The 18,746-nt window shown below is 61.6% G+C and overlaps 2 protein-coding genes across 2 annotated transcripts in view; one reads left to right on the top strand and one right to left on the bottom strand.

Moving 5' to 3' along the window:
* C1QL4 (complement C1q like 4) overlaps positions 1-8,867 on the top strand; it is a 12,479-nt gene extending 3,612 nt beyond the window's left edge. Inside the window, exons 3-4 of the mRNA XM_014525454.2 lie at positions 7-370; positions 8,688-8,867. Coding sequence (XP_014380940.1) covers positions 7-370; positions 8,688-8,867 — 544 coding nt within the window. The remainder of the gene's footprint in view (positions 1-6; positions 371-8,687) is intronic.
* Positions 8,868-14,472: 5,605 nt separating this feature from the next.
* Positions 14,473-18,746, bottom strand: part of TROAP (trophinin associated protein) — a 6,549-nt gene continuing 2,275 nt past the window's right edge. Inside the window, exons 2-13 of the mRNA XM_006035238.3 lie at positions 18,517-18,652; positions 18,075-18,244; positions 17,422-17,515; positions 17,156-17,343; positions 16,864-16,957; positions 16,699-16,778; positions 16,422-16,478; positions 16,120-16,209; positions 15,849-15,971; positions 15,362-15,656; positions 14,991-15,202; positions 14,473-14,856 (exon numbers count right to left, since the gene is read on the bottom strand). Coding sequence (XP_006035300.1) covers positions 14,692-14,856; positions 14,991-15,202; positions 15,362-15,656; positions 15,849-15,971; positions 16,120-16,209; positions 16,422-16,478; positions 16,699-16,778; positions 16,864-16,957; positions 17,156-17,343; positions 17,422-17,515; positions 18,075-18,244; positions 18,517-18,652 — 1,704 coding nt within the window. The 3' untranslated portion in view covers positions 14,473-14,691. The remainder of the gene's footprint in view (positions 14,857-14,990; positions 15,203-15,361; positions 15,657-15,848; positions 15,972-16,119; positions 16,210-16,421; positions 16,479-16,698; positions 16,779-16,863; positions 16,958-17,155; positions 17,344-17,421; positions 17,516-18,074; positions 18,245-18,516; positions 18,653-18,746) is intronic.

Genomic DNA, 18,746 nt, shown 5'->3' with positions numbered 1-18,746 from the left:
GGCGAGGGGCGAGCCGGGAAGGAAGGGCAAGGCGGGCGTGCGGGGGCCCCCCGGCCCACCGGGCCCCCCTGGCCCCGCTGGGGAGCCGGGCCGTCCGGGGCCCCCGGGTCCACCGGGGCCGGGACCAGGCGGCTACGTGCCGTCCTTCTACAGCCCCAAGATCGCCTTCTACGCGGGGCTGCGCAAGCCGCACGAGGGCTACGAGGTGCTGCGCTTTGACGATGTGGTGACCAATGTGGGCAACTACTACGAGCCGTCCAGCGGCAAGTTCACCTGCCCGCTGCCGGGCATCTACTTCTTCACCTACCACGTGCTCATGCGGGGTGGCGATGGCACCAGCATGTGGGCTGACCTCATGAAGAATGGGCAGGTAAGGCCTCACCTGGGCCCTGCCCGCATCTGTGCCCTCTTCCTGGGCCCAGGGGAGGGGGCTTGGGGTGCTCTGGAGAGGGGCAGGGGTCCCCCAATGGTCCCCTCCAGTCTTGAGGGCCCTGTGCAAGGGGGATTGATGCCCAGAGAGGCTGTCAAGGGGGTCTGGTGCACAAGCCGTTGGATTTGGAGAGGGAGATGGGGGTAAAATAAAGAGCGAAAGGAAAATCCTAGGACAAGGGCGATGCCGGAGGAAGGCATTCAGGGGCTGCAGGAACATACCTACAGCTGCTCTTGGCCAGGCCCATAGTAGTATCATTGAAAATTCGGGTTGGAAGGGACCTCGGGAGGTCACATCGAGTCCTACCCCCTGGTCCAAGCAGGGCCAGCCCCAACTACATCATCCCAGGTAGGGCTTTGTCAAGCCAGGTCTTAAACACCTCCAAGGATGGAGGTGCCACCACCTCTCTGGGTAACTTGTGTCCTCACCCCCTGGCTCGGGCTTGGACCTGGTGGGTTTTTAAATCCCAAGAGAGGGACCAGACAGTGCTGGAGACACCAGTGCAATTCTCTCCCTCCTCCCAGGCGACCCCGGGGGCAGCGTGGTTCAGGCTGCTCTTGTTCCTTTCTTTTTTTGAAAGGAAAAAAGGACAGAAAATCCAAATGAGCAGGAGCCCGGAGAAGCCGAGAGGTGTCTTGTGTTTTGAATCGAGCCCTGGGCTCGGTGGTGTGCAAATAACATTCTGTCGGGTTCCCGGCGGCTGGCGGGAGGCAGGGAGCAGAGAACTTTATTTCAGTGATTGTTAGAAGAAAAATAGGTTTTCAACCCTCCCCCCATGTAAACAGCAATAAATCACAGTTAGGATAAAACCATGTCCATGCCAATCACAGCGGCACGGAGACACTCTCGGCATGTAGCGGAACGGGCTGGTAAAGTTGAATAAGATTCAGGGCGTGCGGCAGAGAGGTTTAATTTTTCTGGCATGGAGGGACGGGAGCAGCAGACAAAGGATCCAGCCAGGCTCCTTCCCCAGGAGAAACCAAATTTCAGCCCTAAAACCTGTGGTACCTTCACTGAGCTTCCAGGAGGAGGGATGTTAAAGAAGTTGGTGTGTGCATGTATTTGTGTGCACGGGCTGGATCCTGGCACTATCCCGAGCTGTCTATGTGCATTTGGGCGTAGGCAGGTGATGCATGTAAAATCCACTTTCAAAATGCGGGTTTCTATCATCTATAACGGACAGCCGACACGTAGAGAGGATAGGATGTAGCTCGCCATGTATCCTGATAAATTGTACAACATTCGAGGCACGGACCACCGTATATTTATATGCATACTTGGTGTGTATAGATATAGGTATAAATCATCCCTGCGCTTCAATGTCTATCATAGAAATACCGTGCAGATCCTATAGACAATGGAGTAGTTCGGTGGTGGGTGTCTGTGCAAAATTAGGAGCATTTATGTCCGTTACTTTTAACGACCGGCAAGCTTACGATGCGTGGCTAGCTGGAATATGTAGGTACATGTCATGTTTAATGCTTTAGATGCAATTCTCCGTGCACATAGCACTGAATGCTATCACACACATAGACCGAAGCCACTGTGCCTGTCTATAAAGTGTGCGTGTAAATTTATATCTGATTACATATACATGCACGCACACACAAGTGCATAGTACTTTAGAGACATATGCACAGCGTTAAATAGACGTGCGTGGTAAACAGTGCAGGTCCAGAGATATTTTTTCTAAAATCTTTCCAAATTCCCTCCCAACACGGGGGGAATAAAAACCTATGTATTTTCATCCGTGGAGGCTCCGCTGTCTCTTTCTCCCTCTTTCTTGTATGCAGCCTTGGGTAAACTCCTCCTGAATCTTCCACATCCTTCCCTAGTCCCTCTCTGGAGCCCAGGTGGGGTGGGGTGCCTGGAAAGCTGAGGCATAAACCTAGATCAGCAACAACAACAACCACAAAAAAAAAAAGCACTGAAAAATATTATTCGTTTCCTGCCTTATTGAATTGATTTTCAGCTGCCCGGAGAAGCTCGGGAGGGCTGGAATTAAGCTATTCGCCGTCAGATGATCATTTTATTTTTTTAATAAGAGAATAACGAGACAGTTGATCCGAAATGTAACCGTTTAAACCCTCGTCCTGGACATTTTCCATTTATTAAAGATAAATAAGCCATTGATCTCAAACTTCCCGTGCCGCGGAGCCTTCCCCCACGGCTGCCTGAACTAATGAAAGCAGCACCTCCCGAGAAGCCGGCTGTTGTGTCTCTTGATCAAATCAATATACATATTTACATCTGATCGCCAGGAGACTTGGGGAACGCGTTGGCACAGGGATTAGCCGGCACCGAAGCCCAGAGCTGCTGTTTTATATGTCAGCGAGCTGCTTTCATGGCTATGCATGCGCCACCGGGCCAGATCCTGGCCCGGGGTCACTGGAAGCAGGGGGTTCACGCTCTCCGTGCGTGGCCGTTTGCACCCAGGCCAGGTCTCAGCCCAGAACGGGGACGTTCCGTGCCTGGGATGAGCTGGTGTGAACAGGTGCAGTGGGGAGGCAGACTAGGGAGCACTGACCCGGCGACCCACGGAGGGGCTGGCTGCTGTCCTGGAGTGGCTCCGGACTAGGCCTTGCCACTAAAACAGTCTCCCACCCCCAGGGAGCAGCAGGGCTCCCCCCCAGCCACCCCACCCCTGGGCAGGCACCCTCCACCTGCCGACTTCTCTCTGCCTCCCCTGGAGCCCCCACAAGAACCAGGAGGCTCTGGGTGGCTGCCTGTTTCGCAGGAGGATCAACTCATTGTTAGTTAGTGGCTGGAAGCCACAGGGAAGGGGCCAAAATATTAGCAGGATCCTCTGCACCCCCAGGGCTGGGGCCAACAGCACGAGGGATACGGCTGCGTTAACACCGTCCTCGCTACCACCAGCCGGAGCTGGCCTCAGGCACACTAACATCACCAGCCTAATTCTAGTGTACACACACACACGTGTGTGTGTAAAATACAGGTGTGTGTGTAATATATCTATCTATTAGATGCATACACACACATTAGCTGTACATGCATATATGTATACACATGCACACAGACAAACATTAGATGCACAGGCGCACACACACACACAGATGCACATGTATACACACATGTATGTGTGTATAATACAGGTATGTGTGTATAACATATATATTAGATGCATACACACACACACATTAGATGTGCATGCACACACACTAGATGCACACGCATATATATATATACACATACATACACACAGATTAGATGCACATGCATACACACATATACACATATATATTTGATGCACATGCATACCCATACATACAGACTTATTTTACCTATCTATACACACACACGCACATATCTATCTACACATATATATATACATATCTACCTATACACACACACACACTATCTATCTATCAGCACACATACACACACATGCACATATCTATCTACATATATATTTACATATGTATCTATTTATCCTTCTATCTATCCATCTCATCTCACACACACACACGCACTTTCTGCCGCTCTCTTTATCTACGTGTATGTGTGTTGATCCAGGATGATTTTAGCTCTGCCGGGTTTATTCCCAGCTTAGGATACCGATCGGGTTTAAAAAGCCGAGCTCTGGAATCACTAGATTGAAAGAAACCATCATAAAGTTTGGGCGGTTTTTCTCCCCCCCCTTTTTTCTAAGGGAGATTAATGGCGGCATTTTCCATTTATTGATCATTTACAATTTTCGCGCCCCCTCCCCTCCCAACCAGGCAGCATCGCCCGTTTATTAAATAATAAATATCAGGAGGTTTGGAAACTGACAGCGCACCTGGTAATATCGGTTCCCTCAATTGGTCCCCAGGGCCCTGTCTGCAGTCAATTTGTCAGTAGGATTTTTATTTTATTTTTAATACCAAAATACCCTCCTGTCAGCTGAGATCAGGGCCGAGGCGGCTCATCTCATCCCGGCCCCCTCCCCCCGCCCGGCCCTCCCCGGTCTAATAAAGGCCCTGTTTACTTTTTATTTATATAGCTTATTTTACCGGGGAATTAAAACCTTGGTGGGATTTATGTCTCATTTGTGAGGCAGGGTCCGGCGGCCGCCCGGAATGCAGGCCGCCGGGGCCGGCCGTAAATCCAGGCAGGGCCGGGGGGCTTCCCACGGGCAGGGGCTGCCAGCAGGCGGGCTGTAAAGCTGTTGTGACCTGCTGCATCCCTTGCACCGGATCGGGACCGCCGGGGACCCGCTGCCAAGCAGCTGGCGATGCAAAGCCAGCCCTGCCGTCCTCCTCGCCTGGCACCGATACCGGTGACACACCGGCCAGGCGATGTGAACAGGGTGCAGGGGTGATGGGGTCACAGCCCTGCCGCGGCCTAGATTCGGCCAGGGGTGGGAGCACAGCTCCCTGCAGCCAAGGTCCTGGCACGCGGGATGCTCGGCCGCATGTCCCCCCCGCCGGGCCTGGCGCCGTGGCTTTCACCCCACATCAGCGTCAGCTCCCGGCGTCCGAGGGCTGCCGGGCAGCGACAGCTCGAGCGCCGGAGCTTTCAAAGCGATTACGGGGCGGCCGTGAAGCGCGGCGACGGGCGGGAACCGGATACAGAGCCGGCTGCCCGGGGGCCCAGCCGGTCTCTGTCACAGGCGGGCACGCGGTGGCCCGGCCCCTCTCCTGGGGCAGGAGACAGGTGTCCATGCCGGCACTAATTGGCTGTGCAGGCAGAGAGGTCAAGGATTAAATGGGCCGTGGAGATTCAACGCTGCTCTGGCCCCGCGCGCAGCTCTCCGGGGGTCAGGGGTGCCAGCTGCAGGCACAGCTGTCCCCACGGGCCGGTCGGGAAGGACATGTCAGTCTTGGCAGCTGTCAGTCAAGCGTGATTTCCTCCCCCCCATGCATGGGTCTTGCAGCAATGAGGCAGCTGGTGGCAGCTCCTTCCTTGGGGAGGGGGCTCTGCCGGCTCTGCGCAGCCCTCCCACCCCCCTCCAACCGGGGGGTCTTGCTTCCCCGGGCAGCTGGAGCCCGGCCTTGAGACATTGCTCAGCTCCGAGACCAGCCAAGGACATCCCAGTGCTGCCAGGGCAGAGGGACGAGGGGGGAGCAGCACCAGGCCTTGCTCTGGGAGCAGACCCCAGGAGTCCGGGCACCTGCTTGTCCTTCTTGCCCCCTCCCACCCCTGGAAGCAGAGCCCGGGAGCGGTGACATCTGGGCGCCTGCCCCTGAAGAGCCCCTGCGGGACCCCGGCTCCAACTGTTTGAGGTGGGATCATCCCCCTGCACCCCCTGGCAGCAATGGGGAGTCAGGGTAGGGGTCTGGGCTCCGCTCCCCTGCCCCTACGGGAGCAGGGTGGGATCCTGAGACTCGCCGGGGCCTGGCTCAGACCCATCCCTGGAGTCCACAGGTGCTGATGATCCAGAGACCAGAAGCAGGGCCAGAATGGACCCAGGGAGGGCTGGGGCCCCCTGCAGAGCGCGCCTCCCCTCCCCGGCCCGGGGATGCTCTGAATCCTCATCTCCCACTCAGCCGACGCCGCAGGAATCGCAGTCAACTCATCAACAGGCCGCCACGGCGCTCCGGTGAGACCGCGGCACCGGCTGACGTGCTGTCACCCACGCCCACGCCAGCTGCGGCCCTGTCAGCTCGGCCGCTGGCTCCGCAGAGGACAGGGGCAGCAGGAGGTGCTCTGCCCCGGCTGCCGGGCCTGAGCCACAGCTGCCAGCGCAAACAGCCGGGTCGCGACACCTCCCGTCTGCCTCCCCGGGGCAGCTGCAGAGGACACCGGGCTTCCCTCCCACCCTGCGCCCACGGAGCACTGTTCCCGAGACGCTGTGTTCTGCCCCAGAGGCAGCTGCATTTCACCCTGCACTGTGTCACCTTGGGCTAATGTACCGTCACGTCCCACCTGAGATGGCCACGTTTCCTTCCCAGGCCCCAGCCGCAGACTCCCAGTGTCTCAGCCCCAGCCCGCCCGGAGGAGGCCCCGGACCCCACATCTGCATCTCTAGAGGCCTCTGTTGTGACAAACCCCTGATATGCGACCACTTCTGGGGTGGAACCGCAATGCTGTTCCAGCCACACGCAAGCAGGTGCGACCGGGCAGAGGCCCGCGTCTGGCTAGAGCTGCAGCTGGGGCTGTGGAGCAATGCCCCCATCTGCACAGAGACGCCGCAGGACCCACTTTCCACCCAGGAATTTAATGCATGGGACCTCACCATGCCCCTGCGCAGCTGCATGATGCAGCAGCAAGCAGGGGCCGTGGTCAGAGCTGGCTGAGCACAGGTAGGGTCCCCGGCAGAGATGGATTCCCAGCCCCAAGTCTAAATCCCCCTACGGCGACTGCAGACACTCATCCGCTGTCTGCCGTGAGCCCGGCTGGCAGGTTGATCCCTGCCGTGCTGTGACAGGCGGCTGCCGGGCGGCTCAAGCGGGAGTGCGCTCACCCTTGGCAGAGGCTGCCCACCAGGGCCTGTCTGAAGCCTGCCTGGGGCTCAGCTGCCCTGGTCCAGACTCAAGGACAGCCCTGCGTGCAGGCCTGTCCTCTCCGGAGCCCCCTCCACCCACCCCGCAGCAAAGTCAGGGCAGCTCACACCAGAGCCGAGTGATGGGCCCTGGAGGCAGTGGGGAGGGGGCTGTGCTGGGCACCCTCCCAGCCTGTTGGTCAGGCAGCCACAGCTGGGATTGGGGCCTCGTGACCACTGCACGGGGCCTCGTGACCACTGCACAGGGCCCTGGCATGGGGATCCCTTACCTGCCAAGCCAGGCCCATGTGCAAGGCAGGGTGGGGTGTGTCCCCCTCGTCAAGCCCAGCATGAGTTCTCCCCTCCCTACCCCACTGCCTGCCTCCCCTCCTCCTGTCACCTGCCCCCAGCGGGTCCTGGGTGCCGTCTGCCATGGCAGTGCTGCTCCAACACACCCTTGCCGGGTTCAGGGGATGGCTGTCAGCTCCTGTCAGCCTCTCGGGGTCACCCGTGCCCCGGGGAAAGGTGACAGCAAAGACAGCAAGCAGCTGGTGGCCCCCCGCCACCCCAATTCCCCCCCCCCTCCGCTCCTGTGCACACCTGCCTCACTCATGCGCACACACCAGTGCCACCACAACACCCAGGCACACACGCCAGCATAGCTGCAACACCTGTGTGCACATGCTAGCACGGCTGCAACACCCATTCTTACATGCCAGCGCCACCACGACACCTATGTGCACATGCCAGTGCTGCTGCTACACTCATGTGCAGACGCCAGCACTGCCGTGACACCCATGCACACATGCCAGCACTTCCATGACACCCATACACACACGCCAGTGCTGCCACGACACCCGCGTGCACACACTGCCCCCCCCGCCCCCACCCCCTAACACTGTTCCCCGGGGTGGGATGAGACTGTGCAAATTCCATCCGCAGGCGCCATTAATAATGCAGCGTCGCAGAGCCCGGGCGGAATTAAACAACAGCCCTTAATTATTTGCCGGGTTAATCAACCTGCTGGGAGAGGGGACAGCGAGGCTCCGGCAACCTCCCCCTCGCTGTGGCCCAGCCGCAGCCCAGGGCCCTGCCAGAGCCTGCTCCAGCCTTCCCAGGCCCCACGTTGATGAGTCTACCTCATTTCCTCATGAGCCAAGGTCCTGGCGAGGGGATCCTGGCAAGAGGCGCGGGGGCAGCACTGCCGCGTGGGCAGAGCACCAGTGCCTGCCTGGAGTCAGGGGAGCCTGCCGGGGCTTGCATGTGTGTCGGAGGCTGGCGTGTACGAGCTAGGACATTGTGTGTGTGTTACACGTGCAGCTGCATGTGTCTGCTGGGGGCTGGCGGGGGAGACCAGCAAGGCCCTTCAGCCCACCTGGTTGCACCCTAGGAGCCAGAGCCCCCGGCCTGGGACCCTGCCCCCCCTTCCCATTCACACCAGCTGGCGCTGGGTGAAAAAGCCCTGGTCCCTGCGGCAACGGGTCATGACCACAGCCCTCGGATTAGCGGCGGGTTTAGCATGCGCAGGCAGGCACCGGGGCACAGGGGACCCACTGCCCCACCCACTGTGTTTGGCTTTGGGGCTAGACCCATCTGCGCCTCTGCGGCTAAACGGGGCCGGAGCACGGATGGGAGACCCTGGGGGGCAGCGGGCTGAGCCCCAGCTGCTGCAGGGCGGTGCGCAGTGCAGGATGGGGGGCCAAGGGAAGTGGGGGGCACCTAGCTACAGGGGAGCTGGCACAGGGGGAGCTCTCTTTGCACCGGTGGGTCTGGGGGGGGGGGGGTGTCCCTGCAGGCTCTGCCCCTCTGCTGACACCTGCCCCGTCTCCCCAGGTGCGGGCCAGCGCTATTGCCCAGGATGCCGACCAGAACTACGACTACGCCAGCAACAGCGTCATCCTGCACTTGGATGTGGGCGACGAGGTCTTTGTCAAGCTGGACGGGGGCAAGGTGCATGGCGGCAACACCAACAAGTACAGCACCTTCTCCGGCTTCATCATCTACCCAGACTGAGCCCCCCACCCCCGCTGTGGCATGGGGTGACCCGGGATCGGGACCCCCCGGCCTAGCTGGGAAGGGGGAGCCCGCTGCTTAGGGCATGGGCAGGGGGCTTGGGGATGTGGGGGGCCGGGAGGGCGGGGCTGCTCTGGGCTCCTAGACACCCCCACCTCTGGCTGTCCCAGAGAGCAGCCCCCCAGCCCCTGGGGCAGCACTAGAGTGGGCAACGCAGTCCCTGCCCCCCCATAGTCCCCAGAGCCCCCAAGGGGGGGAATCCCCCCAGAAAGACAGAGCCTGCACCTGGCCCCCCACCCAGGTTTGGAGACCCCTGTCCATACCCCCATAAGAACGGAGGCACCCAGCTCCCCCCACCCTAGGGTCCTGCCCCCTCCACACCTCTCTCCAAGAGCCCCCCTACCTCAGCCTTATCTGCTGATACCATCTGTGTCCTGGGCTGTGGGAGGGGGCTGCAGGGCCAGGGGGTCATTGCCACGGCCACGGCCACCGCTACCCCCACCCAAGGTGTCCGTGGGTCTGCCCCACCCCAGCCACACGCCAGAAATGAGTGGAATGGCTCACACATGTGTCATGGGCCCCGTACTGCAGGCTGCGTGCAGAGAATCCCCATGCTCACCCACCTGCATAGGGCTGGGCAGCACCAGGCACAGGGTGGCAGCAGGAGAGCGAGGCACGGGGGTGCTGAGGGTGCCAGGGAGACCCCTGCTCACTGCCCATGGGGCCTGAGCCTCCTTGCGCTCCCCAGCTGCCTGAGCCGCACCTCTGCATGCACAGCGCCCCCCCGCAGGCTGGAGCCACCTCACTCCCCGTCTCCACGTACAGCTGCGCAGGTTTGCACGCGCGAGCCTGCGTGCAAGCTGGTGGGTTTGCACACATGTGTCTGCCGAGTTGTCCCCCTCCTTTTTCTCCCAACAGCTGTGCTCTCTCTCTACCCCCCAGGCCCTCCCCCCCAGCCCCCCAAGGCCCTGCGTGGTGGTGGTGGGGGAGGGGGGGTTCTCCTTGGCTCCGACTGTCAGACTCTGTGTTCGACCCGCCAATAAAGCACTCTGGTTTTGGACTCGCACCTGTCAGGGCCTCGTGTGCCCCCCGATCAATGCAACCAGCTCTGAGGTGGGGCAGGGCAGGGGGCTCCTTGTGCCCAGGGACATCTGCAGGAAGGGGCTTTCACCCCCGGGGGGGCAGAGGGAGGCTCTGGGCAGTCTTTAACACTTTCCCCACTGCAGGGCTCTGCAGTCCTGTGCTCTGCTCCCCTTCCTCCCCCAGCGCCTGCCCAGAAGATGCCAGCTCCAAGCACCTGTGGTTTTAACCCCCTCTTTGCGAGCCTGGGTGTGGGAGGGGGGGTCTGGCTTCCTGAGGCAGCCCCTTGAAGGGGGAGTAGCCTGGGGGGTGGGGAGCCGGGAGTGAAGGGCTGTGGTGGGGGCCGCTTCATGTGCTGCCCATGGGCTCCTGCACACATACATGGGTGCAGTGTGGCCAGTTGCATCAGTGCTGCATGCAGGGCATGCGTCCTGCCACGTCCTGGCCTGGGGGTGCAGCCTGCACCATGCCCGTGCACACGTGTCCATGGGGATGCTGTTGCAGGCAGGCAGTGGCTGTGCACTGGGCCCAGCCGCCCCCCTCCTGCATCCCCCTGCGTCATGGCCCCGTCGGCGCCGGCTGCCCCCTGTCAGGGTGCCGAGCGCTGACGAGAGGCGCCTGCAGCGGTAACGAGCTCCCCGCTGGCCGTGCTACGCTGCCTGTCATTAGCACGTCACTGGCAGAACCCACATGGAGACAGGGCCACAGCCCAGAGGCCATGCAGCCCCCTCCCAGGATAACGAGGGGGAGGGACTGGGCTGACACATGCACATGCACGTGCAAATGCATGCCCAGTATTGTCTCCTGTGTGGTTTCCTTGTCCTCTGGGGGACAGCCAAGCAGTGGGCATGTACACGTGTGCGTGCATGGGTATCCCTGTGCATGCATGCACACATGTGGTGGGGAAGGTATGGCTGGGAGCAAGGGGCCAACCCAGCAGCGCCTGCCCCTGCACAGGGCCTGGGTGCTGGCCAGCCGGCAGCAGCAGCAGCAGCAGTGGCAGTGACCCTGGCCACCGCCACCTCCCCACCAGCCTGGACCCAGTGGCCCAGCCTGTGGGCTGGTGCTGCCACCTGGTGGCCAGTTGCTGCTACTGCAGCCTCCCCCCTCCAGCCTTGACTTTGAGGTGCGAAGGGGCAGTGGGGAGGGGCCCTGGCCAGGACCCCCTTCTGCCAGCCCAGGGGCTCCCTCCTTCCAGCCCCTCCACAGCCCAGCAGCTGCTTTGCTCTGTCAGAGCCAGGCAGAGACTCAACCAACTCGTTGCACCCAACGCCGGCCCCACACCAGACCGGCTCTGCTGCCTGGAGGGGGATGGCAGCCCCGGGAGCGGATCCCAACCCCCACGGCTGGCGCATGGGGCTGCCAATAGGGGAGCTCAGGGCTGGCCACGGCCAGCTCCCCTGGCCCCCCCCCCGGGACTGCGCCATCATTTGTTTTCATTTCTCCCCTGCTGCCGCAACAGGTCCCTGCCATTAATCATGGTGCGGCAGCTGAAATTACAGGGCGCTGGGCTGTGCCAGTGCGGGGGCCGGGTTCCCCCGGGGGCGGCTGAGAACGGCGAGGCGCTGGGCTTGCACCCACCTCTCTCCTGCCCCAGCCCAGGAGGTAGCAAGGCCCCAAAGGAAGGAGGGGAAGGGCCCTCACAGGTCATCCAGCCCTAGCTCCAGGCAGGACCAGCCCCAACTCAACCATCCCAGCCCTGACTGGCCATGCTGCCAAGCACAGAGAGGCCACAGCATCTCTAGGGGCCTGCACCAGAGTGACAAAGTCCCTCATTTCTAGCCACAGTTTCCCCTGCTGCAGCTTGAGGCTTTGACTCCTAGTCCTATCCCCTACGGCCACAGAAAAAGACCCATCTCCATCAGCGCCCTTCACGGACTCAAACGCTGTGCTGGAAAACGAAGCCCCACACAGTACCGGAAACACACCCGGAGCAGCTGCAGATGAAGCTGTCCAGCTACCGACGTCAGCAGGACCCGTGGCCTTGCTGCTTTCATCCCCCCCTGCCATACACGCCTGGGGGACGCGCCACCTCCCCGCGTGCAACAGAAGGAAGCGTTGTCCAGGTCAGTGCCATCACCACGTCGACATGTACAAGCCTCCCTCTGCCTCACTGTCAATCACATCCCAGCCTCTTTGCGACCCGGCAACCTCCTACACAAGCGACTTGAGCAGTCGACATCGAGAGCACGGCCGCTCCATGTCCAGCAGCAAGGGGGACACTCTGTGTCTCTGGGCAAGCCTGAACGAAGGCACCCTCGTGTATACGACGTGAAGGAGCCACGTACCTGCTGCTCTGGGCGTTGGACTGTTCAGACTGACACGGAGCTCAGCTCCTGGAAAGGTGGCTTGAATACTTTGCAGCAAGGTGAAGGCTGCTATCAAAGGGGTTACAAAGAGGATGGAGCTGGGCTGTGCTCACTGGGGGCAGATGACAGAACAAGGAGCAATGGGTTCAAGCTGCAGCAAGGGAAGTTGAGGTTGGATATTAGGAGGAACTCTCTCATGAGAAGGACGGTGAAACACTGGAACAGGCTCTCCAGAGAGGTGGTGGCATCTCCATCCTTGGCCTGGCTTAGATAAAGCCTTGGCTGGGATGATATAGTTGGGGCTGGTCCTGCTTTGAGCAGGGGATTGGATTAGATGCGACCTCCCGAGGTCCTTTCAACCCTCATTTTTGATGATTCTGTACATCAGTAAGAAAAGGACTTGACAGGTTTCCTTCATCTCACCTGTCAGCCTTGACAACCTGGTTTTTCAGCCCATGCCACCCAGATCAGCTCCAAGAGGTGCCTTTGGGAAGGCAGACTGGCAGAAGCACTGCAGGCTGCCCAGTGAGAGAAGAAACTGATTAGAGGATCCATCAAAAGCCAAAGGTGATCAAGGCTACAAGACATTTATGAGCTCCCTGATTGAAACAGCCAAGATCTGCACACCTAGAAGGTGCAGGAGCCACTATGTGCCATGCTGGGATGAGCCGTGCCAACAGCTCTTGAAATGCCACGTAGCAATGCAATGACCCTGCAAGTGCAAGAAGAACGACAGAGCAGCTGGCAACCACGTTGAACAATGTCTAAATAGCTCCCTAGCATGGAAGGACTGAATGTGACCCACTCGAGTAGCCAGGCACTGTGCATCCTCCACCGCCTACAAATGACACTGCCCCGTGTCCAACTCCACCGTGAAAATACTGCAACAGCAGCAAGTACAAGACCCCACAAAGCCACATGCAGAAGTGATTAGACACCTCACGCAGGAACAGCAGACGTTCCCCACCACCAACCTTGATTTAACTGTCCCCCTCTCCGATGAGGAGTTCAGCACAGCTATAACAGCGACCGAGACTAGCAAGGTGGCTGGACTACACGAAATAGTCCCAAACTTCAGCACCAAGCTCAGAGCCACAAGGAGAAGGTGGCTTCAGAAATCCACGTCTAGAACGTAACAAACTTGCAAAAACCTGGAGAAAAGCAGGTGTCACTGCTGCCCAAAACCCAATAAACCACCAGAGGATCCAGAGCGCCTGGCCCATCTCTCTGCTCTCTCCCCAGTTTCTAAAAGAACAAAGCGGCTTTCGGAAAGAGCGGTGTACGCTGACCAAGTCACGTTACTTACCTACATAAGTAAGTAGGTCCATTGACCTGCACACCTACTTACTTAAATCGTAGCAAATGAGGGTTGGAAGGGACCTCAGGAGGTCACATTTAGTCCAGTCCCCTGCTCAAAGATCATCCCAGCCAAGGCTTTGCCTTAATAACCTCCAAGGATGGAGACTCCAGCACCTCTCTGGGTAACCTGTTCCGGTGCTTCACTACCCTCCCAGTGAGAAAGTTTGTCCTCATATCCAACCTCAACTTTCCTTACTGCAACTTGAGCCCATTGCTCCTTATTCTGTCTCTGCCACCACTGAGAACAGTTCAGCTCCATCCTCTTTGCAACCCCCCTGCAGGGAGTTGAAGGCTGCTATCAAAACTTAAGACTTAGAAAACAGATTTGAAATGAGGCAGAAAACAGACATGGTCATTAGCGACCTCACACCCACCTGTGACACGATACCGCACTGAGGCCTCAAATGTCAGTGGCGCTTTGCGATACCCAAGCGCGAGCTATGTGCTTTCCTCATGAACGTGGTCTCCAGATCGTTCAAGCCTGCAGCAGGTGTGCCCCCGTGACATCCCCTTCGTTGCTCTCCCTTCCAGCCTCGAGCCCAAGGCTTTCAACAGGCCTGGACAGCATGGGAGCTGTGCCGCAGGCTGTGGGGTGCTCACAGCCCAGCCCTCACCCGGGGCCTGTGGAAGGAGCGGGAGAAGCCCCAGCCCCAGGCAGTGCACACAAGCTGGGGGGGACCCAGGCGCCTGCAGTGACCTGGGCTCCATCGTGCCCTCTCCCTCAACCGCCAGGCCCCTCCCAGAGCTGAGAACCCCCAAGGCAGGAGCCTCAGCTGTGCTTCAGCAGCAAAGCCACCCCTCGATCCTAACAGCAGCCCCCCATATTACCTGAGGACCAGGCTGTGAGCAAACCGTGAACAAAACTTTATTGGGCTGTGGCCACGGCTTGTCTTTAAAACCCAGCTGGTGGCATCTGGAACTTGCCCAGGCCTCAGGTGCAGGAGACAGGACCTGCCCAGGGGAGCGCAAGATCCAGCTGGGGAACATCTGGCAGGGGCTGGGCACAGCTGCCGGGGGCACCCACAGCCCCTTCCTATCACAGGCCACAGGCAAGAGAGGGACCCTGCCCCCTCGGCTCACACAGCAAGACTGGAGGAGGCTGGGGCATGGTCCTCGAGTAGTCCAAGGGCTGGGCCTCCAGCCCCAATATCACCCTCAGGGGGCTGGGCCGGCTGTGGTAAGCTGACAGCTGGTGCCGAGGAGGGGGCCCTAGGGCCTGGCGGGCTGATGGACACGAAGTACTGCAGGGAGAGACGGATAGACCGAGACTCAGCAGCTGGTGCCAGCAGAGCTCCACTTGGGGCGGATCCTGGCTCCCACCCCCTGCCCTGCCCCACCAGCCCCTGGTGCCATCCCAGGCCCAGGCCCCACTTACTGCAGCATCCTTTGCCTCCAGCTGCAGGGCCACGGGGTTGGGGCAGGTGCGGGAGGGCAGGGGCCGGGTGCCGGGCGCACGGCCAGTGTAGAAGGCGCACTCATCGTCCAGGCAGGCGTCCAGGAAGCGCTGGGGCGCGCGGAGCAGGGAGTCCAGCCGCTGCTTCGCCAGAGCCAGGCGGGAGGGGCGCACGGCCAGCATCGTCCTTGCGGCTGCAGGCAGCGGGCACGGTCAGCAGCCAGACCCGGCCCCCCATTCCTACCTGCCACGGGGGGCACAAAGCAGTGCCTCTGCCCCCCTGAGCCAGGCAATCCCCAGCCCTTGGCATCTCCAAGAGGGAAGAGCCTGGGTGGGCACACGCAGCACCATACCTGGGGGGCCGGGGGTCCGCAGGGAGTGGATAGGGGGGCTGGCACAGAGCGGGCGTAACGAGGAGAAGGTCAAGGTGGTTCCTGCCCCTTGGAAGCCCCCAGTGCCACCCTGCGGCACTGCCCTGGCAGTGGGGTCTAGGCGACGGTCACCCAGCACCAGGCCGGGCACAGGGGCAGAGCAGGGGGGCACAGGCAGGCAGGAGGGGGGATAGGCAGCCAGCAGGGCATGGAGCTCGTCCAGCGGGGTGGCGCCATCCACCCCCTCCACTGCCTTCTGCAGGAGCCGCTGGATATGCTGCAAGAGGGTGGGAACGGGAGTCAGACATGGGGTGGGGGCAAGGTCACCCCACCCCAGAATAGACCTTTCCCTCCAGCTCCCCATACACCCACCCCAGCCAGCCACCCCCCCAGCTGCTACAAGGGGGCAGCCCTCCCCCACTGCCCCCTGTGCTGATGCACAGAACTGGTTTGCCCCGGGAGGGCCTACCTGCTCCTTGCTGATGCCGTGGGGGGTGCCCACCTGGGCTGGTGCTCGGCTGTGGGAGCCGCCCAGGTCGCCCTGGCTGTCTTCGTCCTCGTCCTCGAAGAGCCGCCGCACAGCAACCTTCTCCTGCAGGGAGGCGCTGTCAGGGTGTGGGGCCAGTAGCCACTGCCTGCCCCCATCTGGGAAGCAGGGGACCTAGGGGGTGCCCCGGGATGCTGCAGGTGACACCTCCTAGCCCTGGTCAGGCCCACCCCCACCCCCACCAGGCACTCACCCAGGGCTGGGCCATCTCACGGGGGTCGCTGCCTCCCACGTCAGGGCTGCAGGGCTGCAGGGGCTGCCCAGCTCCACACCTGCCTGGGGTCTGCGGAGGGGGTCCCCGTCAGCTGAAACCCCTAGTCCTGCTCCATCTCCCACCCCCCCACAGCTGAGCCTGGGAGAGCTCAGACCCTGCCCTCAGAGCAGAAGCAGCATCAGACAGAGGGTCAAAGCCCCCCGCCCACAAAATGGGGACAGGGCACCCCCATCCTCAGAACCCTCCAAACAGTCAGGAGCCACCCCCGGATGTGCACCCACCTGTTCCACGTGTAGCTGGTGCCTGTCCCCCATCTCCCTGGCACAGGCGGGGTTGGGCTGGGGAGACAGCATGGTGAGACGCGGGGAGCATGGAGCCTCTGGCCCCTGCTTGGCCTGTGGAGAGGACCCAGGCATCCGTGGGGTCTTCCCCCATCCCATTTTGGGAAGGCCCCGGGGGCATCCTTCCCACCCAGGGCAGCAAGCAAGCCATGCAGACCCTCCCCTCCCCGGTCCACCCACCCAGCCTGAGCTCCTGCTCCCTCCCAGCTGGACGCACCGTGGACTGGGGCTGCGTCACTGGCGCGTGGCTGAACGGGGAGGAGTGGACGTCGGACGTGTGGGGTACCCGGGGGAGACCTGGGGGAGAAGAAGCGTAAGAGCAGAACGCCATGGGGGCGAGAGGCATTGAGCCCACACCCAGCCTAGGCCCCGCCATCCCTACCTTCCTGGCCCATGGTGGAGAGGCAGGATAACCGAGCAGAGTGACCCCTTGTGGGGATGCCCTCATGGGTGCCAAGCAGCGAGGCCGTGCTGCCCTGGGGGGGGGAAGAAGGCAACATCAGCCCCTGGCCTCAAGAAGGGGTGGGAGCTGGCACTGCCTCCCGGCCTTGCAGCTGCGCGGGGGGCCTGGACAGCCCCCTCCCCCCAGAAGAGCAAGCAAACAGCCATGCAGACACCCCCCCCACCCTGATCCTCCTAACACACAAGCCCCTACCGCCACCTGCCATGCGCACCGTGGGCAGGGGCGTCATCGCGGGCACTCGGCCAGACGGAGAGGCATGGGTGCCAGGCGCGTCTGCACACACTGTGGACTGGAGTTTCCTTGCCAGCACCCGGCCGAAGGGAGAGGGGTGAGCGCCAGGCGTTGCCTTCTTCACCGGCACCCGGCCAAAGGGGGAGGGGGCTGCCCATGCCTCCAGACCTGGGGGAGAAGGAGCGTGAGGGCAGGTGTCCAAGTGCTGAGCCCACCCGGCCCCGGGCAGGGTCCTGCCAGCCCTACCTTCCTGTCCTGCGGCGGAGAGGCAGGACCCACGAGCAGAGTCACGCCGTGGGGGGACGCTCCCACGGGTGCTCAGCGACAAGGCCCTGCTGCCCTGGGCGGAGAAGAGATGTCAGCCCCATCTGCAAGAAGGGACCTCCCACCCCCTTGAGGATGCAGTCGCCTGCAGCCACCGCCTACACTGGGGGCCCAGCCCAGCCCCGCCGCTCCACCAGAATCCCCCGGGCCGATGCCTCTGCCCCTCCAAGCAGCAAACTGGGTTGGGGGACGACCCCAGCAGCCTGCGTGTGCCGGGGAGTGGAGCAGGAGGCTGCATGGAGGAGGCCTGTCCCGTCCCCTCCCCACCCCGAGGACCCAAGGACCTTGCATCTCAGCCCAGGGCAGGAAGGGCGTGCAGGCCTGTTTGCGCACACACGGACGGGCCTTCAGGAAGGGGAAACCGAGGCAGGACAGAGAAACCAGGAACAGAATCTCATTTCCAGCTTCTAAAGGCACCCCCCACCCGCTCAAACCACTAGACCACACTGTCCTCCCCCAGCCTCTAGGATCCCAGGCACCTCCCTGCAGCCACCAAGCCTCACCCCAGACCCCAGGCGCCGTGACCCCACGCCCGCAGGGCAGCATGGGCTCAGGGGACTTTGGCAGGGACTTACCTTTGTGTTTCCCTGGGCCAGGAGGGAGTTGCCCCTGCTGCCTCTCAGGGGGATGCGACGTGCCAGGCTGGGCTTCCCGCCCGGGCCCAGGACAGGGCTGCACAGCCTCACGTTGGAGAGGATGCCGGCCAGCGCCGCCGGGTCAGCCACGAACTCCACCACGCTGGCATCTGCCGGAGGGAGCACAATGGAGGGCTCAGGCCCCCCGCCCCTGCCAGGTCTGGAGCTGGCATCACTGGTGCGCAGCGGGGAAGCGAGAGCAATGACCCTACGTGCGGGTCCTGGGGCGGCTCCATGCACGGAGCAGGGGACCGGGGGCAGCCCCAGAAACACGGCATCAACCCCCCCGCCCGACCTGCCCACACTGGGGCCGACGGCCCCACACCCTGCTTAGCCTGGGTGGCGGCACCCGGGGTGCTAGGGTAGCATCCTGCCCCGATACCTTTGCTGGCGGCGCTGCTCTCGGGCACCTTCTTCTGCCCCCCCGCCCCCAGCTGGATCTCCTCCAGGGGGGCCCGGGGCCGGCTCCTCCTCCAGCCCGCGGGGCCAGGGCTGGGCTGCGTCCTCGGGGCCTTGCCCTGCGGGGCAGACACGGTCACGCGGGGACAGGAGCTGCCCCGCGTCTCGGCTCCCGGGCCGGGGGGCTGCTCCCCGGCACTCACCTGGCCCCCC

The sequence above is a fragment of the Alligator sinensis genome, unplaced genomic scaffold, assembly GCF_000455745.1.
Source record: "Alligator sinensis unplaced genomic scaffold, ASM45574v1 scaffold1065_1, whole genome shotgun sequence".
In the NCBI taxonomy this organism is placed as follows: Eukaryota; Metazoa; Chordata; order Crocodylia; family Alligatoridae; genus Alligator; species Alligator sinensis.
The sequence above is the reverse complement of the archived record's forward strand: the minus strand, read 5'-3'. Positions and strand labels throughout refer to the sequence as shown.